Source organism: Argentina anserina, chromosome 5 (assembly GCF_933775445.1).
Source record: "Argentina anserina chromosome 5, drPotAnse1.1, whole genome shotgun sequence".
Taxonomy (NCBI): domain Eukaryota; kingdom Viridiplantae; phylum Streptophyta; class Magnoliopsida; order Rosales; family Rosaceae; genus Argentina; species Argentina anserina.
In genome coordinates, this window is record NC_065876.1 from 2217299 (window position 1) to 2240456 (window position 23158).

The 23158-nt window shown below is 39.5% G+C and overlaps 4 protein-coding genes and 1 non-coding gene across 9 annotated transcripts; 1 reads left to right on the forward strand and 4 right to left on the reverse strand.

Annotated features, from left to right (window-relative positions):
* Positions 1-3504: 3504 nt before the first annotated feature.
* Positions 3505-3576, reverse strand: TRNAT-CGU (transfer RNA threonine (anticodon CGU)). Its single transcript has one exon. It is a non-coding gene; the product is annotated as a tRNA-Thr (tRNA).
* Positions 3577-3802: 226 nt separating this feature from the next.
* Positions 3803-9613, reverse strand: LOC126794273 (protein LONGIFOLIA 2). Of its 3 annotated transcripts, none has more exons than XM_050520939.1 (6): positions 9071-9611; positions 8136-8414; positions 7843-7907; positions 5207-7243; positions 4976-5126; positions 3803-4800 (listed from the first exon to the last, which is right to left on the reverse strand). In XM_050520939.1, the coding sequence occupies exons 2-6, from the start codon at positions 8281-8283 to the stop codon at positions 3983-3985; spliced, it is 3219 nt and encodes a 1072-aa protein (XP_050376896.1). In that variant the 5' UTR covers positions 8284-8414; positions 9071-9611; the 3' UTR covers positions 3803-3982. The 3 variants fall into 3 exon arrangements, with proteins under 3 accessions (XP_050376896.1, XP_050376895.1, XP_050376897.1); XM_050520938.1 differs by having other exon boundaries at positions 8136-8466; XM_050520940.1 differs by having other exon boundaries at positions 4976-5123; positions 8136-9613.
* Positions 9614-10847: 1234 nt separating this feature from the next.
* On the reverse strand, positions 10848-16125 carry LOC126794287 (uncharacterized). 3 transcript variants are annotated; one of them, XR_007672133.1, is made up of 6 exons: positions 16020-16125; positions 13887-15529; positions 13454-13630; positions 13282-13342; positions 12177-12389; positions 10848-11121 (listed from the first exon to the last, which is right to left on the reverse strand). XR_007672133.1 is itself a non-coding variant. In XM_050520958.1 (4 exons), the coding sequence occupies exons 1-4, from the start codon at positions 13834-13836 to the stop codon at positions 12268-12270; spliced, it is 396 nt and encodes a 131-aa protein (XP_050376915.1). In that variant the 5' UTR covers positions 13837-13866; the 3' UTR covers positions 11153-12267. The 3 variants fall into 3 exon arrangements, 1 of the variants encoding a protein (XP_050376915.1); XR_007672132.1 differs by lacking the exon at positions 10848-11121 and having other exon boundaries at positions 11153-12389; XM_050520958.1 differs by lacking the exons at positions 10848-11121; positions 13887-15529; positions 16020-16125 and adding an exon at positions 13801-13866 and having other exon boundaries at positions 11153-12389.
* Positions 16126-16222: 97 nt separating this feature from the next.
* On the reverse strand, positions 16223-21389 carry LOC126794272 (uncharacterized). The gene is made up of 5 exons (XM_050520937.1): positions 21230-21389; positions 20742-20948; positions 19424-20426; positions 16853-19250; positions 16223-16614 (listed from the first exon to the last, which is right to left on the reverse strand). Exons 2-5 carry the CDS (start codon positions 20857-20859, stop codon positions 16585-16587), a joined length of 3549 nt encoding a protein of 1182 aa, XP_050376894.1. The 5' UTR covers positions 20860-20948; positions 21230-21389; the 3' UTR covers positions 16223-16584.
* A 227-nt stretch (positions 21390-21616) lies between these two features.
* Positions 21617-23031, forward strand: LOC126794159 (protein SPIRAL1-like 3). Its single transcript, XM_050520819.1, has 3 exons — positions 21617-21699; positions 22389-22667; positions 22833-23031. The coding sequence occupies exons 2-3, from the start codon at positions 22410-22412 to the stop codon at positions 22911-22913; spliced, it is 339 nt and encodes a 112-aa protein (XP_050376776.1). The 5' UTR covers positions 21617-21699; positions 22389-22409; the 3' UTR covers positions 22914-23031.
* The last annotated feature ends 127 nt before the right edge of the window (positions 23032-23158 follow it).

The following is a 23158-nucleotide window of genomic DNA, read 5'->3' on the forward strand; positions in this document are numbered from 1 at the left end:
ATATAATATTTATACGTACAGAAATACGTATATAATATTATACGTACAGAAATACGTATATAATATTTATACGTACAGAAATACTTATTAATATTTATACGTACAGAAATGCGTATATACTATTTATACGTTCAGAAATACGTATAAATCGTATATTTGTACAGTAACCGTGAATAGTAACAGTGAACAGTAATTTCGTAAAACCGAAAATTGCTGAACAGTAACCGATTATTACTGTTTCGGCATTTAAAGGTTTACGAAACGATTCTAAATGCTTGTCTTATCTTTTTAAGGTGATCGCTAAATCGAGGAAAGGAATTATCATCGGAAATTGTGGAATTACGCTCAAGTCAATAAGGTGAGTAAAATCTCACTTATTTACGAATCTACCCTTGCGGTGATTCCAAGATTTTTGCAAGAGTTTTTAATATTGAATTACGACACGTATACAATATAGTGGATTACGTATATATCGTATAAATGGTAATAAGTACATATATATATAGTTTGCTATATTATATACTGTTATGAATTCGTTGGAATTGGTCATTTCGAATTACGAGAATTAAATGTTGAGCATGTGATGTGATTTTTGTACAATATGAGGTGTGATTATTGTACGTGGTTTTAACATGAGTTTGTTAAAATGTTTTGTCTTCGGACGAGTTTTGTCTTCGGACGAGTTTTTGTCTTCGGACGTGTTTATGAAATATGACATGTATACGATATAATGGATTATATATATATATTGTATAAATGGTAAATATGTACATATATATATATAGTTTGCTATATAATATACTGTTATGATTTTATCGTGATTTATGTCATTTCGATGACGAGATTTAAATATCGAGCATGTGATTTTGATTTGTACAATATGATGTGAGATTATTGTACGTGATTTTAACATTGAGTTTGTTAAAATGTTGATTTGTCTTCGGACATGATTTTTGGTACAATATGATGTGAGATTATTGTACGTGATTTTAACATTGAGATTGTTAAAATGTTGATTTGTCTTCGGACATGATTTTTGGTACAATATGATGTGAGATTATTGTACGTGATTTTTAACATTGAGATTGTTAAAATTTTTGATTTGTCTTCGGACGTGATTGGTACAATATGATGTGAGATTATTGTACGTGTTTGGCAAGTCGGAACCTAGCCTTTGGCCGGGCGAAAGTTACGATACAGTTAGAGCTCTAGTCTGTCTGCCTTAGTACTGCATGTGAGGTAACGGGTGGTTATCTGCTCATGGGTACTCGGTGTATTTTGGATGTTGGGTAGCGGGTGGCTATCCAATATCAACGGTGTATTACGAGAGGGGTAACAGATGTGTACCAGCGTTCTTGGTACCCGTATTATAAATGCATTGGGTAACCAGAAGGGTTACCTAATTTCCTCATGAACGTTTTATTTCATTTTTTTTGGGTCAACCAGATGGGCTGACGAGTGACTCATGAGGGCATTTATATTTGTTGTTTTGTGATCTTTCGTATATTTTGATATGCGAATTATATTTTGATTTTACTCATACGAGCTGTAAAGCTTACCGGGTTTGTGTTTACAATCCCGGTGCACCAATTCGATGGTGTAGTGGATGACTCCGCAGGTGTAGATTAGCGGGAATTGACGGACCGCTCAGAGGACTTGAAGTGATTTACCTCCAGCTTGTGTGAGGATTTTGTGTGACTATTTTGTGAGAGATTGTGAGGATTATTACATTCCAACTTACGTAATGTAAATTATAATTTGGGTTGTAATAATTGGTTTTCTGAGTTGTATTGATAACTCAGTGATGATCCGCTGTGCACTTAAATGATTTCGATTTTATTGAGATTATTTTGTGTTTAACGACTTTAGAATTTTGAGTTTTTAAGTTCGAAATTTTGGGGTCGTTACAGTTAATCTGTCGCAAACTTTTACGTATGACTTCTTCGATCTCTGTTGAAATTTCAAAATCATGACTCATGACCTGATCGAGACTTGGAGAGAGATCGACCTAGGTAGTTTTTTAGCGGTTCAGTCTTTTGAAACCAAAAGAAAGTTGGTGTGGATCTAGCTATTAATGTTTAATTTAGGTTAACCATGCAAATATTAACTGGTAACTAATGTTAATTAATTTGGCAAAGCTGGCGTACGTGATTTCTCAACTTTGAACTAATTAAGCAGCAGCCCAGATAATCCAGCTGCTAGCTATTGCCACCCTTTTGAATTTCTAGGGTTAGTTGTTTATGGACCTCTCTCTCTCTCTCTCTCTCTCTCTCTCTCTCCCTGATTAGGTACGTAGCTCCTTGATTTATATGGCCGCAAGTATGAAATGTATAGAGATGTCATTTACCTTCATATAACCAGCCATTTACTGGAGTATATAATCTCGATCCTCTCAGTGTTTCAAATAAACAGCTACGAAAGAGATCGAGTAGTAGTTGCTAATTCTCCGCCACAAAATCAAAAACGATACAGGCATACAACATATATATGCTTTAATTTCTAGTTGTGCCTTCTATATGTATGCATATTGATGAAGAGTAGATGTCGTTCGTTGGCAACTTATCCATGTCTAATTGTCGATATATCCAACTCAGAACAAAAAACCCAAAAGCACTATATATATATAGTGCTTGGTACTAAACAAATTTGCAAGGCCCCAATTAACTGGAAGGGAAAGCAATAAATGATATTGACAAATAATGAAGCTTTTGGAATCTGCAAGTCTTCATTTCTGATTTCTGAGCAATAAAAGGAAAGAACAGAAGTCCAGAAGAAGAGAGATCGACTGAAATCTTAAATAGAAGAAAACAGTCATGTCGATCAGTCAGTCTGTCTAGTCTGTCTCTGAGCTCGATCAGCTCTTATCATCAACTCCAGCTAGGTAGCAGCTGCATAATGTTACTGGATCCAAGAATGGCTGAGTGAGAGATCCAAGAAACTTTAAAGCACACTTAACCCTTTATGTACATATGTAGGTCTGGTGTGGCAGATATCCCAGAAAAAGGTTTTGCCCAACACTCATGACTCATATTTGTACGTGGTCCTTTCTTTATCTTTCAGAAAACAAGAAAGACTAGACTGGAGGATGAACAGTGTAACAATGTTTCATATGGGTGGTAATATACGGGTTGTCTGGGGTACATCGCTTTACACCATACAATACATAGCTGACAGAGTTTGTCATTTTCTGCACGCAGTGGTGGTGGTGGTGGTGGTGTGCGGTTGGATGTGCCGGCGTATAACATACAGCCGCGTAGGATAAATTTTTCTGTAATATACGATGAATAAATACTTTTTTTTTCTGTTACGAAAAGTCTATAGGGCAGGCATGCTGATAGTAGGAGTCAAATTTACGGATTTTTCAGTGGTCCTTTTAATTAGGACGTGATGTCAGTAGGGAATGGACCACGTACGTTATTTTCACCAAGGTAATCAATTGGTGATGTAGATAGTGTAAATAATAAAATTTACAAAGCAAATAAAAAAATGATAATGAAAACAAAGAGCCCCCGGCGAGGATCGAACTCGCGACCTTTCGCTTACGAAGCGAACGCACTACCACTATGCTACGGAGGCATGTTGGTAGATGGGAGCTATTTTTAGATTATAATTCTTAATCTCTATGGTTCCAACTTCCAACCATTACAATTAGCAGCATAATATACAACCTTTATAATTCCAGTACAGGTTTCATCCACTCGACAGTTTCGTCAAGTTTCATGAGACAATAGTTTAAGTTAAAGACAGCTTCTGTGAAACAATGAGACCATGCATGATAAGTGACGAAGAGAAACTCAGAAAAGGGTCTGATATATTAATTTTCCAAAGTACGTATCTTGACAACTTTGGCAAGTTAAACCTCCTTTACAACCCAGCATGAATTACAGGAGTATAGATCTTACACATAGATTTATTGTGATGTTTGTCACAAAAAAATAATTAAATCACCATAAAAAGAAAAAAGGATGAACAGAATAGATCATTACTTAGCAAACAGCTTTCGACGCCTGGCTGCTGGCTTGGCACGCAAGCTAGCCGCTTCACCAATAACTATGTCGTCGATCAAATCCTTAAAGATCAACCGCTCAATGTCTAATACTGCCCCAGAAATTTCGGTATGGAACACTGTCCAACTTTCTGACCTGTGCATCACATCTTCACACAATATGCTCTTCAAACCATCATCCTCATCCTCCAAGTTGCACTCGAGTTTCTTGGCTTGAAATTGTTCTATCTCAAAAAAAAGTTCCTTCAGAAGCTTTTGTGCGTTGAGAGTTTTCTTTGCCAGTCTTGCAGGCTTCAGCCACGGCTCAAGAGGGATGCCAACCAAACCCAACTTATCAACAAGAATTTCATTGACAGCATCAAAAATGAGTTTCCGGTGAAGCTTCTCTTGCTTTGCATGAGTTGCCTTTTCAGGGAAACATTCTTCTTTTGCAAGCATACTGCTAGCCTTGGTTTGCTCCAACACAAAGAACAACTCAGGGTTGATGGGGTGACCTGAGGGGTGGAGCTGAAATGTCGTCAGGCTAGACCCCAGGTCTCTAAGTAACAGACCTGAAGCTAACAATATTTCAGAAATGTATCTGTGGTCTGGATTTGAATTTTCGCATAGTGATGCGATATAGTCTGTTCTTGCTTCATCATGACTAGAGTTCAAACGCCTAAGCTTCTGAACCAAGTTCTCAATGTTTTGCAGTTTCTTTCGACTGATCTCTGAAGTAAGACCAGACCCGATGCTGGCAAGATTATCTGCAGGGTTCCATTGATCTCCACATACTCTGATATCAGCATCATCACCTGAATGTTATGTATATTTAAGAACACAAGGATTAAAATGATTCCTCAGTATGATTGGCGTTTATTGCACTAAGCTTAAACCATGATCAATATGCGGCTCATCAGAAGTTTCTAGTTAGATGATTTTACAAAAGATTAGAGCTTTTTAAATTTAAGAATAAAAGTTAAACTCTACCTTTAAGGGCATCCGGCAACTGCTTTACCGGAGATAGAGCATCATCTCTATATACTGAGGCATCTAGTACAGAAACAGGACTAGGATGTTCTGGAGCAACTGTAGCGAGTTCAACAGCAGACCCATCTTCTTCCAACCTTGCAGTTAACTTCTGAGAAGTAACAACAAAGTATATAAGTAAACTATCAAAATGGAACAAGTGAAGCAGAAGATGAAAATCAATACACCTACCTGTTGCATCAAAGGAGAAGATAAATACTTGGAAGCCTTCAAAGATGGACTTTGACTATCATTTGTATCAGTAACTCGTACACTGCTAGACTCTTCCATATCTATGTCATCTCCTTGGAAACTCAATCTTCTCGATTCATTACTTATCTCACTCGACTGGTCATCACTTTGCTGCAAATTGAAAGATTTTGGTCTGAGTTTTCTACCAGGTGAAGTGGATTCTGTTGATTGCCTGCTGGAATGCCTTCTTGGTTTTCTGGTATCAGATGGCGGGGTAGGCGGACGAGATGGCTTCCCCAACTCAAGCTTCTTCTGCTGTAGTCTTGGGCTCACAGATCCAGAGCTCTTTGCTGAATTTGCTGCACTGTTTTCCTTTGGCAGAGATTGCGTTGATTTTGCATTCCTGCCACTTGGCTTTTTGTCAGCTGAGCCAACAGAAGAGTCCTTCCTACTGTTCTTAGGAGAATGATCTTTAGCTGTTCGGCTGTTAGTTGAAACCTTCTTGTTGTCCACCGTTCCTCCTCTAGGAGCAGTATGGACATTGGAGAGGCCATGCATTGAAATTATTGATGAAGCAGGAAGACCAGAGTTTTCGACAAGCTTTGCAGGTTTCATGATCACAATCGGGGAATCAAAATTCCTTGAGGCATCAGAGCTATTAATTCTGGAAGACATGACATGATTGTTTCCATTCCTTTGATTGACAGACCTTGGGTTTGGATTGGAACTAGAACATTTTGGTTCACAGTCCTTTTGAGTTCCAAAATTTGAAGCTTGCTCTTCTTTTTGGGTCTCTAAGAGCCCTTTTACTTGCATTGCTCCCAATATCTGTTTAAGAGCTCTAAGATCCTTTCCAGATTGTTTGAATTCAAGATCATCTAATCTCTTCTCTATCTCACTATAAACAGAAGGGAAGGAATTTTGGGTCCTTACTTGAGCTTTTACAGGTTTGGATGAAAGTTTCTGAGAACCTTGATTTCCATCCTGTCTTTTCCAAGGTGCTGGTTCCATTGGAAACCTTGAACTTGAAACAGGTCTCATAACCAGATCTGGAATCTTCCACCTTGGTGAGGTTGGTTCTTTTGGAGAGTTTCTCGGGGAGTTAGAAATGCAAATAGGCTTGTATGGATTGCTTGTCTTCAGTGGTTTTAAGAAAGGATCACTTTCCACAACTGGGCTGGTTTTGTTCAGACTTGAGTTACTTCCAGAATCTGGCAATGCTTCCAAACCCATCAACTTTGCTACAACACTAGGATTCTGCGTTACTGATGACTGAGGTAGACTAGGAATACTGCCATTGGAGCTGCCACTATTCTGAAAACTTTTTGAAAGATGATTTGATCTTGAGTCGGAGTGGGAACTACGCATTGAACCATCTCTGCTATCCAGTGAAAGTCTTGCCAACTCTTTTGGCTTTGGAGTAGATCGAAAGGTATCTCTTGACTCAAACGATAAACGATTCATCTCTCTCCCATCATAGGAAAATGGTGGAGCATCTTTTGCAACTGTATTCCAAAAATTATCTTTGGATTCATATGAGGATCTTGGATGATCTCTATCTTCATTATATTGCCAAGGCGCTTCTCGAAGCTGAGCAAGAACTCTAAGAGACTCCCTGAGATCTGCAGACATAATTTGCTTCTCATTGGTTCTTACTCCATTGGATCCATCTATTGGCTTAGAGAGCTGGAAGGGTCTTGGAGAGTCTCTGCGCTTCACAGCATTACCTGCAAAGTCATCTTTGAGTGTACTTTGCGATAGTCCCCTAGCTTCCCTGTGCATCGAGTCCTTTACCACATCCCGGAGATCAAGGGACTGCCTTCCAATTCTAGGGGAGGTGCTTAAGTGGTTAGTCACTGAATCCCTTGGGGGAGTTTCAGGGAAAATGATTTTGTCAAAGGAGGAGGTTCCTGGTTGTGCTGTCCTGTTGCACTCCAAAGATGATACGGAAGAAGAACAAGTTGACGAGAAAGAGGCCCGTGATGACTCTGTTGAGAGTCTTTGTTTCTCATTCATATTTCTGTTTGAACTTATGTCCTGCAATTCCAAGCAGCGAAAATCAGTTTCAGTCCAGCAAAATTTGCTAAAACCACAAAGAGACTGGTTCCAGTGCAATTACACTACAGGAAGAAGATTAAATAAGCACAGACAGTCATACCTGAATGATTAGGACAGTTTCAAATTAAAGAACCATAAACCCTTCACTTAAAGAGTATTAAGTCAATCACATGCATGTTAAGTGGGAGGAAAGGCTTCATTTATCAACACTCAACTAACACTAAAGCAGCATATTAAACTGTAAATATATACATATATCTATCAACCCCTCAATAACTTTGTAGTGAATTGAATTTTCGCCAGTAGCATTGAAAATTCTCCCTGTGCCTTTACTACATGCCATATTTTAGATGATCCCGCGTGCAGGCTATCTCAAATTTCTCATCTAAAAGCTGTATAAATTTTGTAGTTCAAATATATATTCAGATGCATCCATCAAAGAGTCGAAACCCACATACAACACAGTATCTGAACAATGTGTGTTTATCTCAAAGCTACCAAAAACATTTTTAAAGATTTGTTCTTAAAAGACTTTCTAACAGGAAATGAGTCATCAAGTAGATAGTGATTACACTTACTGCTTGCCGATGGTATGTATTGTTGGACTCTCTTTCCAAGTCACCATTGCTGAAGTGAGAGTTCCCTGCAAAACAGATGAATGCATTAGTTGTCATAAGCTGCAATTCATAACCAGACTCTCATCTTAAGCTTCTCTCCAGAAAAGAAAACAAAATTGTGGGTTTAGATGTTATAGGCTGCAATTTATTACTCTCCTTTCAGGCACCAATTAGATGTTTTACACTAGTTTCTCAATCTTTAAACTTGCAAAAAGAAAAAGAAACAAGAAATGAATCCAACAGTGGCAAATTACCTGGAGGAAGACTCTTATGGTGGCCAATCCGCCTACCAGTGAGGACTTGGTGTCGTTCGAAAATTTGGAAAATCCCATTCATGCATCCAATTTGCTTCTGCAAATCTGGGTTGTCATCAGCTAAAGAATGCAGAAGTTTTGCTGCCATCTCCACCTCTTCTTTACAAATCAGTTACACTTCCCACTTTGTAAACATCTACCCAATTTTCTTCAAGCAATTCAGATTCCCCAAAGTTCGAATACAAGACAAGATCTTTCACTGCCACAACTCTACACCCTCTGAAATCAATTTCAGTGATTTCAGGCAATCGGAAATGATCTTATCCATTCTCTAGAAATACCAAAATGAGAAGCTGTAAAATTCAGACGCCTCATTCACCTATTTATACACAAGCTGATACCAATAACCAGATCAAGTACAAGAAAAATGTAACTTAATTATCCTCTATTTTTTTCCTCTCTCCTGAAAGACTTGAAAAAAATGCAAAGCCAAATAGCTTAGTTGCAGCTTTTTTCGGCTTCACTGACCATAAAGGAACAGACCAATTTCCTCACTCATGTAACTCCAAACACAGCAAGTACAAAATCAACTTCTAAGTGCTCATTTCTCCTACAGCTACAGCTCAGAGATGATAAAGATTTGTCCTTTCAATCACAGATCACAACTTCCACACAATTTCCTCTTTGGGTTCTTTCCTCCAATCTCTCCACTTAACAACAATAAAAGATAACTACTAAACTGGGAAAGGAAAATACCCAGAAATCCAATCCAAACCAAATCAAATCCAATCAGTGAGGGAAAAAAAACCTTATTGGGTTTCAGAGAATTCAATGCCTTGTGCAAAAACCAGAGAAGGGCCAGAGAAACTGGAGGGGACCCACTACAACAACATGCAGAGAACAACACCGCCCAGAGATAACAGAAACATTTTTACCTTCAGAATTTTCCTAAAAAGAAACTGAAACCAATGCAAACATGTAGAAGAATCATCTCTGCAGATCCAAGAAGAGATGTTTTCCCAATACAACAAATGGGAAGACAGCTAAAACAGATTGGAAGGTTTGTTAGTTCATGCTAACCAATCTTGTGAGAGAGTTGAAGAGTTTGGCAAAAAGAAAAGTGAAGGCTTCTAAAGAGAGAAGAGAAGGGTGTTTGTGGGTCAAGATGGATCACAGTCCATGTGGGATGAAGATGTGGGTGGGTCAAGAGCTGTCTGCATGCGCATGTGATATTGTCAATGGGTGAGTGAGTGAGGGAGAGAGAGAGAGAAGTTATCTATTCAGAACTGCAAAGTCCCAATGGTGGGCACTCATTTACCACAACCACCATTCCAGCAAGAACAAAACTCGGAAACTTTCTCAGATGAAAATGATGAAGACAAGTGTTAAAACTATCTAAAAATGAATGAAAACCAATCCACAAAGGAAGCCAATGCAATTGATGAGTGAGCAAGAAAGGATGAATCTTTTACAAGGCTCCAACTTGAGAAGCGTGAATGGTGACTGATGAGTGGTTGCTGGTATCAATTAATCCAGGAAATTGAATAATACCCCACTTGGACAACTGGTTGTTATATTTATGTGTTTATGCCTTTATGGTGACCATAGGCCATAGCTTAGTAATTGCAATATTTGGTTAAAAACTCAGTGTTATTCTTTTATTAAAATGAGATTAGCTTATAACTCTGTTTTAATACTTTGAAACACCATAGAAACTCTTGTTTATAATAAAAAGAGTGCATAAACCTTTGTCAACTGTTACACATTTATTAGATATGTGTGTGTAACTGTGTACATATATAGTTTCAATAGTTTAGTTGGTATTTGGCGGCAGCAGTTCAGTTATGATGGAGATCATTTCTTACTTTTTTTTTTAATTGCAAGCACATACATACATGCTAACCATGATGATTATAAGAGCCTTGCACCTAATTTCTGAAGTCACCATAATTTTATGTACCTAAAAGAGACTAAAGATGAGAAAATAATACTTGACATTATTGACATGTTCATAATTTTTCATCCCAGGATTTTGGAAGCTTCCACGGGATGATAAATCCTTATTTCCATAACCCTAGTATATATGTGTTCATCAAAGATGTCGGTTTGTCCAACTGAATTTTGGTCCCAATATATGGAGAATCCACAAAACAATAACAGAACAGAGATTTCAAACTCTACAACTAAGAAATAGGAAGAAATTCTGTATCAGATTCTTTAGCCACATGGTTCTCCACCACCCTATTGCTTTGTCAATCTCCGCAGCATCTAATTTTCATTCCACATTGACTCGCTCTCTCTCATTATGCATCCTTCAAACTATTTAAATTATATATATTTTAGGGGGTTTTCTTTAGCCAAAAACAAACATTGAAAAATAGGTACATTTCAGGCTAATCTCTATTAATTTTTACCCTCATCAACTTGATCATCTTCATGGATTTTCTCTATCAATCACATTTTCTCAGTGAATTCCACTCTACTGTAAATCCAGCAATTCATTATAGTTTTAACACTAAAGAAGATATGGCATCTGATAATGATTGTCTTCTTGTTTCAGAAAAGCTAAGCATGCATGTGATTGCTAGCTAATAAGGACTTGCATGCATTTGCGTATTAGAAAGGTTGACATATAAGAATGCTAAATAAACCAAGAGAAGCCAAAATGAAAAGGAGATGTGATATTTCTATATAGTTGGTTGATGATGAATGCTTCAATCTTTGGCCACATTCACAAAGTGAAGGAACTAGTACACGTGCTGTGCCTGAATTCTATAAGGCAAATACCAACTAATCCATCTCAATCATCATAACCCATATCCCAAGGAACACACAGTGCTCATTCACCACAGGTTCCCATAGCTTTAGCTATCTGCACTTCAGTTTGATTACCACATTATGCCCTCCTTTCCAGTTTCTCCTCATCCCCCACAGGTAACCATCAACATCATCCAAATAGATATAATCAGCAATAATTGAGGGAACCCTACAAGGAATCCCATCAATAACAGGAAACATTATGATCAGGAGGCAGGGAGGAACACATATAATTGGTTAACTGTTATGTAACAAAGAAATACAATTGTCATGTAATGAATAGAAGGAAGTCATCGATCTAAACGTTAAAAAAAGCTGGTCTGTATGAGATGTTGGGCAATATGCCAATATGGAAAAGCATCAAGAAGTTTTGAAACGGCAGAGATCACAGAATTGGGGGAACCAAGTCAAGCAATTGATTTGCCAGATGTAGCAGCCCATGCCAAGTTGATCATCAAGGTAAAATAAAAATCAGCCAGTTCCAACCATTAATAGCCTTCAAAAAAATGAAAACAAACAATATAAGAGATTCTAGATATGCCTTAATAACTAAAGGGCTTCAGTAGCTATCACTCTGAACCAGGCATAAAATAGGCATGGACCAATTGCTGGTAATAGAGGCCGGGTTTAAGTTTGGTTGGTGCAAAAGATGTACATTTCAAACAAACGAAAGCATAACGATAACAGATAGCTGAAACAAGGCAGGCACATGGAATCAAAATTTGGTTGGTGTTGTATCCCTGCGGGATATATAACATAGCAACCTCAGAATATTTTTATCAAACCTCAAGTATGAGATTTGCAGAACATGGTGGTTAGGTAACAAATTTCTATACAACTGTCAACAACTTCAACTATCTGCATCAAGCCTAAAGGTGGTGGCACCTATATCACAACCTGCATCTGTCGTGTGTTGTTCACAATGACAAATAAATGTAAATAAAAAAAATTGAGAAAGGACATATCGCATTTAAAGGCATTTTCAAAAGACTGATTTCATTTGCCAATGCTTATTCAGTGCCACGACCAACAATAAACAAAATTTATGCGCACATGACAAAAAATAATTGGTGCACAGATTTTACTAAAACTCTAGGAATCAAATTTCTGATCTAGCCTAATAGACGCTCTCTTCTACAAGCAATATGCTTGGTACATCTCATTTAAGCAAAACTGAGACAACAATAAAAGGTTGCAACAGTACATGTTAAAGTGAAAACTTACGTATGGTATGGAACTGCAAAAGATTAGTGGGTCGAAGGCACAAAAAGAGCGAAGTCAAACTCAGGAGTCATCTTAGTCATAGATGACTCTCCTATAGAGGTACCACGAAGGATTTGAGTTTGTTATGGATTCCTGGATTCTGTTCCACATACTTTTGAGCATTTTCAGCCCTAGCTAACCCTTCCAGGTAAGTACGGATATCGCCTCCAGGTCCTGCGATGAACAATAGTGTAAGAGAACCACATTACAATATGTTAAGGATTGAATTTGGGAGACACAAATAGCAATAGGCATTATATCTCAGATTCTCTCTCTCTTTGTTTTACAATATGTCATGTCAAACTAATGCAATCTTTAAACACTCTCTCTCTCTCTCTCTCTCTCTCTCATGTTTTTGATTTAATAAAATCACTGTTCTATAGGACAGTTATATCTCAAAATTCAATCTGAAATACAAGTATAATATAAGATGACAAAAGATCGTGAAAAGAACTAAGATGGAAATTAGAGCTGGTAGCCCTGCTCCCATGCAGTAGAGCTGATGCGCCCACTGAAATTTTTTTGTTTTTGTTTTTGGTATAGTGCATCTAAGGTGTTGCAAATTATAATAGTGAACTAATTCAAGCATTTTCTAGCCTACAGGCACTCACGCCGCAATCTAATAGTCAAACTAGAGTAAGAAGATAGCAAGAAAATCAGGCTATAAGTCTATTAAGCCACATCTAATTAAAATCCGGGGTTCGTAACTAGACATTACACCAAAACCAGTATAAAGAGTCAACGACACACAGTAACAGCATAATAAACACATTAAATATAATGAATAGGCCAGATCTCTTTGAATACACTTCTTCAAAACTTAGAAGTAAATAACTATTAGAAAATTCAACTGAAAATTGAAATTGAAAAGTTCTAAGCAAGAAATTAGACACAATATAGACCAGACGTTTAAAAGCCATGGTGGAAAGAGTAAGCAACACGGGGACAACATTTTTACCTACAGAATAACTTTTAAATGTATGATGCCCATATGTATAGGTTTCCATCGGTAATCTTCCTCACATACCAATGAAAAGGATATTGACACCTACTGATGGCATCTTACCTGATGAATGATCTTTTTTGTTCCTGAATTGATATGAGAAGGGGAATATGGCGATCTTCACCTAAACAATAATATAACAAAAAGATGAAGAATTTAATCAGTTATTATCCTCTAGTAAAATCAGTCACATCCTCAAGCGAAAAATTTAAGAAGAAATAGTAAATAAACTAACCGGATTGCGCAAAGCCTTATATGGAGAGTCATCCACTAATACTATGTTGTACTCTCCTCTTGCCCAAGGAAGATCAGGCTCAAACTTTTCCCACAAATTTCTAATCTCTTTCAAAACAAGGGGCTTTTTCTTGTTCTCCACCGTCTTAAACTTGGTAGAAGTGCAGTGCGATTGGTTCTGCAAAAGCAATAACCATGACAAGAGTCATTAAGTGGTTGATTAAGATAATGGGGAACATATATTGCAGAACTTAACATTACGATAAGATATTAAGATCCTATTTTTACAGGAGCAGAATTTATGAAGTATCAGTGTGACATGACCATGATTCACTCTATAGTCCTTACCCAGCAAAAGATTAATTTGTGTTTGGAGTCCCCCATACGCCTTTAAGAGAATAAAGCTATATAGATATCTAAATTTCAATCATCACCTTTTTTCCGTGATATTATTTTGTCTGGCTTAAAACCCTTGGGGATCCAAGCTTCCATCTGGACAATATCAGCTAGCATCCCATTGATATCGAGAATGAGAAGCTTCTTCTTAGAACAGTTGAGAAGAGATCTTTCAGGCGAAGAGGTTGACATTTGCAAAATGCCCTGTCCACTGATGGCAACTACTTCAGTATCAGCTTTTAGAGACAAATGTGACAAGGAAGGCTGAACAGATGGATCTGCTTCCGCTGTCAGCTCATTAGTTTCTCTGGCTTTGCGCTTTCTCTTTCTATTTCTCTTCTTTGTTTCTTGTGGGCTGCTAAAATCTGCATTGGGCATTGGTCTTTCTGAGTCCATCATTGTGCTCATTCCCTCCACGAGTGGCTCTGCACCAGTATTAAGCGGCTGTGGCACCTCTAGCTCTTTTTTAGAAAGAGTAGGACGAAGAGATGGATCTGCTTCCAGTGTCATCGCTTCTGGTAATAGCTCTTTACTGTCACTGCTTTTGCTCCGTCTCTTTTGCTTTTTCTTCGTTGTTTTTTGTGAGCAGTTAAATTCTGCATTTGGACTGGGACTTTCTGAGTTAAAATCTGCATTAAGTGGTTCTGACACATCTGGTTCTTGTTCCGAGACCATAGCGAGAGAACAATGAAAAGGGGGATCTTCTGGCATCATTGTTTCCACTGATAGCTCTTTATCCTCATGGATTTTCTTCCGTTTCTTTTTCTTCGTTTCTAGTGAGCAGCCAAAATCTGCATTGGGTTTGGGACTCTTGGAGTTTGTTGTTGCAATGATACCCTCACCAAGTGGCTCCGCAACAAGCTGCTCCAATGATATTTCAACAGAAGGCTGTTTGCATGGCTCGACTGTTGGGATATTACTTTCCATAACAGAAGCACACAGAAATGCCACACACTTCATCTATACAGTCAAGGGGTTTACGGCTTGTCTTCTTATTCCTTTTCTTGCTTCGCACTAAGAAACTCAAATCTTCAATGGGTAGTGGAACTTCTAGCTTTTCATCCATCACTCGTACAAGTTGAGGCTGTACGGCCTCAGAGGGTTGTTGGATTTCTACCTTTTGATCTCCACAGCTTCTTCCTCTTCTTATTTTGTGAAAGACTCAACTCCATATTTGATCGGGGACTCTCTGAATCTGTTATTGTAGTAATTCTATCTGTAAGTATTAGAGGTGCTTGTTGATCTGACAGTTGTACCGCTTGAGGCTGTAGGGAGGGACTTTCACAATTCGTACCATTTGTCTCAAAAGTTTCATACCCTTTCTTCTTCCTCTTTTCTTTGTAAAGACTCAGCTCGACATTTGATTGAGGACTTCCTGAATCTGTAATTATGGCATTTTCCTCTCTAATTGGTTGTGGAGCTTCTTGATCCGAGAGTTGTGCAACTTGTGACTCAAGGGACGGACTTTCAGAACTCTTATCATTGCTTTCAAGTTTACATTTTTTTCTCGCTATTTTTCTTCTTTTTCTGCGAACAACTCGGCTCCACGTCTGGTTCAGGACTCTCAGAATTGGGTACCGTGCGGAGTTCGGAAGATGGTGGACACAAATCTTCCACCGCCATCTTTCCTCTTACCTTTATCAGGAGTGGAAGGACATAGACAGTAATAGCTTTTACACACCTACATCCAGAGATCACAAAACAGCATTTAAGCTAAAGATTGCATAGAGTGACATTCAATGGATCTTTTTAAACTGCCAACACTAGTCATGACTCCTACTTGGTTTTCATTCAAACTAAAGCACTTAATCTTTCAGCAGCTAAAAAGTACCTACTTTGCTCATTCCAAGAACACAAAGAGGATCCATCTACTGCTTTCCAATGCACAAAAGTCACACACTGTGCTGTTACTCAAAGCAGAACAACTAAGAACCCAACACAAAGAAACAAGCAATCTCAAAATCGCAGCAATACAAATTGAACAAAGAATACAATATTCATTCAAACTCAACTCAAATTTGAAACGAGCATAATAATAAGATTGAACAAATCAAGCATTCATGAAAGTTTATAACTTTACCGGGAATCAAACAAAGTAACAACGACCCAGAAAAACCCAGATTGGATACACAGAAAAAGATATCTGAAAGCACAAATTAGCAGAAAAGTACCTGAATCGTCGGCAGAAACCCTAATTCCGACGAGAGGAGGATGAAAGTTGGGAGCTTTGCCTACTCACTCACTTGGGCGGCTGCTTACAAATTGAACTTGCCTGAGCCTTCTCTTATTCCAAATTACAACAGTAATTTTTTTAAATTTTCCCAGTTTAATGCAGTATTTCACTTGTTTGGTAGCATTGGGAGAGGTGGAAATTCGTTTTGAAATTGATGGTTGATCTGTAAAATGAATAAATAGAGCGTCCATTTTGTGAACGTGTGTACCTTTTACAAAATCAGAAATATACTATAATGAATATTCAGAGACATTAACATTCATCTTCTGCAGCTGCTACAGTACCTTACACAAGGTTGGAAGTCATTTTACTCATCATTCCCAAATGACATTCCTCCAGAGTTCACTATACAAGAAACCTGACATCTCTCACAACAAAAGTTTATATTCCCTATATCCGCGAGCTCTTGATACCTCCATAGGTGTTCTAACTGGAACAAACTGCGTAATACCTCATCAAAATTTTCGGCATTGCATGCTGGTTGATCAAATCACAAATGAGGTTTATACCTTGACATACTTATCAACATAACCCTGCAGAAGTTAAAGCGAACAAGACGAACTTAGCATGAATATATCATTGAAACAATATTGCAGAAGTAGGTCTCAGATGAAGAATAAGGCATGATGGCAGATCATCCTCTCTTCGTGCAGACAGCAAGAAAGATTAATGTATGCAAAACCATAGCGGGTGAGCATAAGTAAAAGCCCTCACCCAACAGAGAATAATACCGTGCCATCAAACAGGGAAGGAATAAGAAAAAGTAGTTACCATCACAAGCTTCGTCAGTTTCCGCTGAGATGAGTCGATGTAGTGATTTATCTTTGCCTCAGACTTTGGTATCTGGTGGCTCTTCATGGCTCCAGAGACCTTATCAACAGTCTTTTTGACAATGGTCTTGAAAGCTTCTTTGCTCATATTACCCTGCCGCCAGGACGGCTTCAGAAGGTCCTTTACAAAATCTGCAACTGCACTTTTGAAAAGTCTAGTTGATCTGGAATCCTTTTTCTTCTTGCTCTTCCCTCCAGATTTCACCTGATCAATCTCCATCTCTCCGACAGCCAGGTTTGCTCCATCATCATCATTACTAAGACTCTCATCCTCCACGACACCCACTTCTGCATCTCCTGTCTCACCAAAGCCGTCATTATCCAGAGATGTAGTTGAAGCAACAGGACCAACCTCTGAATGTTTCTTGTTCTCTTCTACATTTAATGGCTCACAAGAACCACTGAACCTCACCATCATATTTATATCATTGGTGGCTGTATGCTTTTGGCTTTGATCATGATTATTAAGTATATTTCCTGATGGCTCAATGCTGTCAAAAAGTGGATCATACTGCCCACTAACTGACGTTTGCAAAAGCTGACCAACAGCTCCAGCAGAACTTGGCGACAAAGTTGTCCGTCTTGACCCAGCACTGCCCACACCTTGGCCATCAATTGGGACTTGGACCGGTGTATCAAACATGTTAGCAGCAGGCACATTCTTTTCTTGAATGGGAATGTTAGAACTAAAGTTCAAGCCTAAAGGCTGCTCAAAAGTAGCTGCGTAAGGATTATGATGTGTTTGAATTCTAGATGCCCCAAAATCAGGAATTTGAGAAAGCTGACTTCTGTCTGACATATCTTGAGGGTATTGGGATATAGGGCCATCTTTCCCAGGCAAAACCAAAAGGCTACCACCAACAGGGTATTGTACTCCAGTCTTGACAGGCACGCCCAACATGCTATCACCTACAGAGTATTGCACACCATAGCCTGGTTGTTGGTCATGTGGATGAGGATGAAATTGTGATGATGCATTCAGAAGTTCTCCTGATGGAAAATTGTCCGCAGAGAAATTTTGCATTTTGCTCTTCATTAATTCCTGTGAAGGTGCAGGTTGAGGGTGTAGGTGTCCCTGAGCAAAAGAGTGTAAAGAATTTATATCCTGCACGGGAGCATGTGTAAAACGATCTTCTCTTATATGACCAGGGCCCCCAAAAGGTTGATTTGATGGATTGAGTGATCCGTGAGAGCTGTAAGGCCTCCCAGAACTCTGAGAACCGAAGTCAGTCCTTGGAGCCAAGTGATTCTGCTGAAATTGTGAAGCACCTTGTGCAGCAGTTCCTGCATTTAAAGATGGATATTGTGGTCGTGGAGGTGGTGGCGGCAGGGATGTCCAAGTTGAATCTTGTGATACTGAGAATTGGGCAGATTGGTTGGATAAAGGACCTTGATAAGCATGAATAGGAATAGACTGAACTGGATAGGGTGGCCGCTGGTTGTAGTCCCTATGAAACTGTGGTACATGAGCAACACTGGTACCTTGTGATACTGGAGGAGGAGGAGGAGGCAACTGTGAAGGATATGGACTATTCGCAGCAGAATAACAAGGAAGAGATGAATCAGTAGGAGCCGAAAACTGTGATGAAAACTGTCCTGATGGAAGTGGTTGAGCATTAGAACTTTCAGTGGGACGTGATTGAGTTAATAAAATTGCATCTGCTGCAGGCTCAGTACAAGAAACCTTGTATGGAGAATTCTTCGATGCTTGATTTGGTGGTAAATCATACATGTGAGAGGCTTCCACCTGCTGAGACGGATAATCAGCCTTTTGAAGCTGTTCTGCAGAATTATTGCTTCGAGATTGTTCAATTGCCTGAGAAGTATCACCCCTTGACTTCATAGTACCAACACAGCTCAGCTTTTGAGCGGATAGGTGGTGAGATTCAGGACTGTGACCAATGGGTTCCTCCAGCTTTACAGGAAGAATTTGTTTCACTTGCATTGTAGAAGCTGTCACTGCAGAATTCTCGCAAGCAGTTTTAACAGGATCAATAAACTGACCATCCTTTGGGACCACAATAGGATCGATCTGCATCTCCTGACCGTTGAATTCACCATGCAGATTCATGTCAGAGCTATCTTCAATCGCTTCCTTAATCATAGAGTTCTTCACAGTAGACTGAACTTCTAGATGCTTTTGCTTGCTTCTATGGCGCCATGAACCATCATTTCGGTCATGTTCTTTGTGCATATACCTACAGGATCCTCCACGTGCGCATCTGCCTCGAAGGAAGTCAAAGCATTCTGGAATGTTGCGCCTATCATGTCTCTTATTTTCGTCTCTGAACTCACCTGCACGTCTAAAACTGGGAGACCTGCTCCTGCTTCTTTGATTCCTAGAAGACCAAGTGAAGCACCAATAATTAAGAAGAATATTATGAATCACAATGCTACTAGTACCATGACATGCAAACACCAAACTAACCAAAGCTGCCTAAATCTTAAAAATTACGTCTCCATAAGTAATCTGCCAATCAAAAGGATACACACAGAACACAATTGAAAGTACCTAGGAGACCGGTTTCGCTTCTCTCTTCTCCTCCGAGGACTCCTCCACCTCCTCCTGCCGCCAAAAGGAGACCGGCTCCGGCTCTGGCTCCGGATACGACTACAGCTGCGGCTCCGGTTACGGCTGCGACTACGACTGCGGCTTCTGCCTCTTCTGTGCCTCTTATTATAACGTGAACCATTAGAGTTACTGTCACTGGAACCTTCTCTGACCAATCTCCCATACTCATCCACCTTTGGTAAAACAGATTCAGTCTTGGTCTGTTTCCCTCCTGGAGACTTATCCCTTTTGGTGATATCAATGGGAGCCCCATTCAATGCATCTTTCCCCTGAAAACCCTCATGACTCTCAATGATTGATGTTATATCAGTACCCCTAACCTCTTTCTTTGTATCCAAGGAAACTTTAAACCTTCTGGATTCATATTGCAGCCCAGACATTTTATCAGTTGTGCACAGGCTCTTAGATCCTATCTCAAATTGAGACCCAGCATCTTTATGGCAACTTTTAACACTAGTTGTAACTGATGATGGAGCTCCAACAGCAGTACCATCTTCACTAAAAGCAGGAGGATCATTTTCTGAGCTGTTTTCAGAAGCATAGTCTTGTAAAAGTCTAAACGGGCTGTTAACTGTGGTAGTCTGGTTTGAAAACGCATCAGAATTCATTGCCTCAGCTGCTGCAGAAGCATCAAGTTTCTTCTGATCATCAGCTCTGGGAATCGAAGAAATATCTTTTTCACTTGCCACTGGGGATTCAGAAGCTCCAGTTGAATATATATCAACTCTGGATGGTGCCTCTTCAATTATTAATTGGCGTTCAGACAAAGAGGGCAACACTTTTTCGGATGAGACACCCTCACGAGCACTCCATCCTGGTGAACTCTTTGCTGCAGCTAGATGCTTTTTGACATCAAGCTCCCCATGACTGACATCAAACTTGCGGTCTAGAACGGCAGATGAATCATGAACTTCATGATTCGTGTCGGACAAGGTGATATCATCTTGAACCCACCCAAGAAACCAAAGTGTCAGCTCTCATTCAGTTACTTAAAAGCTAATAAACTCTTGACAACAATCAAGGAGAATGGAAAACACATACTGACATGACACGACACGACACTATGCAATTAAAATATCAGGTAAAGATGGGCACAGAAAATTCTCAGCCTTAAAATGAGAAATTTCAGCCGCATACTTCTGTATGAGAAGAGAATCTTATAATAGACCGATCACAAATTATACTCGCACGAATAACCACCTCCCCTCGCATATACACCAGATGCGAAAAAGAATGCAAGTTAAAGTATACAACTAACCTTCCATTTCCATGTCGGAATCAGATATTGCCTGGTGAACTACATTCGGTGCTGCGGCTGGAGAGCCTTGCTGCAAATGAAGGGGCGGTGGAGGCGGAACATTAGCTTGGCCATACATTGCAGATGGCTCGACTTGATCTATTTGTATTTGCCCTGCATCAAGTTTGCACAGGTTTGAACTTCAGCAAGACAAAAACAGCTTCCCACCTGAATTCATCAAAACCCAATATAACCATCATATACAAATCCAACTTCAATTCTCAATCGAAATCGGAAACTCAAACTGCCCAACTTTGACATCTCCCAATCTTTCAACCATGTTAGGTTTAAAATAACACTAGCATTCACTTTCTTCACTCCAAAATTACAAAACCAGAAACCCCACCAGCATTTGGTAAAATCCGAATTTCACTTACTGACACCAATTCCTCAACAACCGAATCAGTCAAGAAAAACAGAACCAATAACCAAAGCAGTGTTGAACTTACCTAATGACGGTGCTGAAATCGTTTAAGACCCTAAACCGATTTGAGATGTGAAAGCCTTCGTTGTTCTTCGCAGAGCTTCTAGAATTTTCTACAAGAATAGTTCGAGTGTGATGAGAAATTCAAGCTTGTATAAACCCCTGGTTGTTCATCTTGTGCACTCCGGTACTAATCGCAACTTCCAACTCTGCGTGAGAACGTAGTTTTATTTTTTGTGTTCTTTATTTATTTGAGCCGACGTAAAGCCCAATGTACATTAAGCCCAAATGTTACACCGACTGCCGACCCTTTAAGCCCAAGCCCATAAGCGCCTCTCAAAATATCTAGAAAAAGAATCACAACGGCCCCACAGCCCTTGCGATTTGAAATTTTCGTTTCCCTATATATAAACGTTACTCGTCTCACTTCACTCATATCACTACTCGGCGACTCAGATCTGACTCTCTCTCCCTCTCTCAACCCCTACGATTCAGGTAACCACCTCTCTCTCTCTCTCTCTCTCTCTCTCTCTCTCTCTCTCTTCCTTAGGTTAGGGCCTGGAATTTTGCTCTAGATTCTAGCAGATCTGTGATTTTCGAACTTGGATTTCGATTTTGCGGTCAGAAATTTCGTTGCTAAATCGCATTTTGCTTACGCATAGTTTCGGAATTTGCAGCCCTGCATTGCTTGTTCTTGTTGCTTGTATTGTTGATGATGGTGTTGCATGGTTTCGATTCGATTTTGCGTTGTGTTGCTGAATTGTTTTTCAATCGGTTCTAGAATTTTCGATGTCGATAACTGAAATTGAGATTGTCTGAGCAAAATTCTTGATTACTTTGCTGCTTAGACGCGGTTTAGCTGGAGTAGTGGTTTGTTTGGTTTGGCTAGGGTTCGTAATTGCAGATGTCATTAATGTGATGCGGTCGCTGCGAGTGGACATCAGATTGTAGTGTTCAAGGTGTTGGCGTTGAGATTAGATTCTGAATCGCGTAGGTTTTAGAAATCGAGGCGCGTGCAGATCTATTTTGCATTTACCTGCCTGTTTTCTTTTGTGATTGAGCTTCTGTGTGCGTCGGCATATCATGTATGGGATCTAATGTCACTTTAGGACATTGCAGTCATAGCTCGATATTTGTTTTGTCAGGTTGGTTAATTGTTCAGGTGGTTTGAAAAAATTGTGCAGGCAATACTTTGAGAAGGCAGCATGCGTCGTGGAGTGAGTAGTGGAGGGGGAGGTAGCTCGTTGGGTTATCTTTTTGGAGGTGGAGAAGATGGTCAGACACCTGCCCCAAAAAAAGTTGAAGCTCCTAAGGTTCAGGTGGAGGTTGAACCTACTCCAAAGCCAACTGCTGCGGCACCACCTCCGGAAGTGATCAATAAGGAGACTCCAGCTGGCGTTCCTGGGAACACTTCAAACAACTACTTCCGAGCTGATGGCCAGAACCGTGGAAACTTCCTCACCGTATGTTTTGGGTCTCATTCATTGCTTACTTTGATAAATTTTGTCACTGCACTTTGAGCTCTATACACCTATTCCGTTCTGCAACACTACATTTTCGCACTATGGTTTTGCATTACTTGCTGCATTGATCAATGCCCTTCTAAATCTCGAATTTTCAATTGACAGGATCGTCCTTCCACAAAGGTTCATGCAGCTCCTGGTGGGGGTTCATCACTCGATTACTTGTTTGGAGGTGGTGGCCAGTGAGGCTTTTTGAAGTTGGAATTGTCATTTTCAGTCCTCTGAGACTCCTGTAGATGATTTCTATGCTGTAATACTGTGCTGCTTCCTGCGGCTGGAATTTGCGAATGAGCTTTGTTGATTTTGGTTATCAGTTCTACCCCTAATGTTCAATCCCTCTAAAAGCTAAGAAAAAGCTCTTTTGATCTATTCAAGAATATGATAGGCCACCATGCGTACTCTCTCGATATCAGTTGACTTGCAAACCTTGT

Coding starts and splice junctions, on each gene's coding strand:
- LOC126794273 (XM_050520939.1), bottom strand. CDS start 8,283: ATGGCAGCAAAACTTCTGCATTCTTTAGCTGATGACAACCCAGATTTG. Junction 7,908..8,135: donor CCATAAGAGTCTTCCTCCAG/GTAATTTGCCAC, acceptor TCTGTTTTGCAG/GGAACTCTCACTTCAGCAAT. Junction 5,127..5,206: donor CTTCTCCTTTGATGCAACAG/GTAGGTGTATTG, acceptor GTTACTTCTCAG/AAGTTAACTGCAAGGTTGGA.
- LOC126794287 (XM_050520958.1), bottom strand. CDS start 13,836: ATGGGGGACTCCAAACACAAATTAATCTTTTGCTGG. Junction 13,343..13,453: donor ATAAGGCTTTGCGCAATCCG/GTTAGTTTATTT, acceptor ATTATTGTTTAG/GTGAAGATCGCCATATTCCC. Junction 12,390..13,281: donor CAAAAAAGATCATTCATCAG/GTAAGATGCCAT, acceptor TGTTCATCGCAG/GACCTGGAGGCGATATCCGT.
- LOC126794272 (XM_050520937.1), bottom strand. CDS start 20,859: ATGTATGGCCAAGCTAATGTTCCGCCTCCACCGCCCCTTCATTTGCAG. Junction 19,251..19,423: donor AAGCGAAACCGGTCTCCTAG/GTACTTTCAATT, acceptor TTGGTCTTCTAG/GAATCAAAGAAGCAGGAGCA. Junction 16,615..16,852: donor AACTGACGAAGCTTGTGATG/GTAACTACTTTT, acceptor TAACTTCTGCAG/GGTTATGTTGATAAGTATGT.
- LOC126794159 (XM_050520819.1), top strand. CDS start 22,410: ATGCGTCGTGGAGTGAGTAGTGGAGGGGGAGGTAGCTCGTTGGGTTAT. Junction 22,668..22,832: donor ACCGTGGAAACTTCCTCACC/GTATGTTTTGGG, acceptor TTCAATTGACAG/GATCGTCCTTCCACAAAGGT.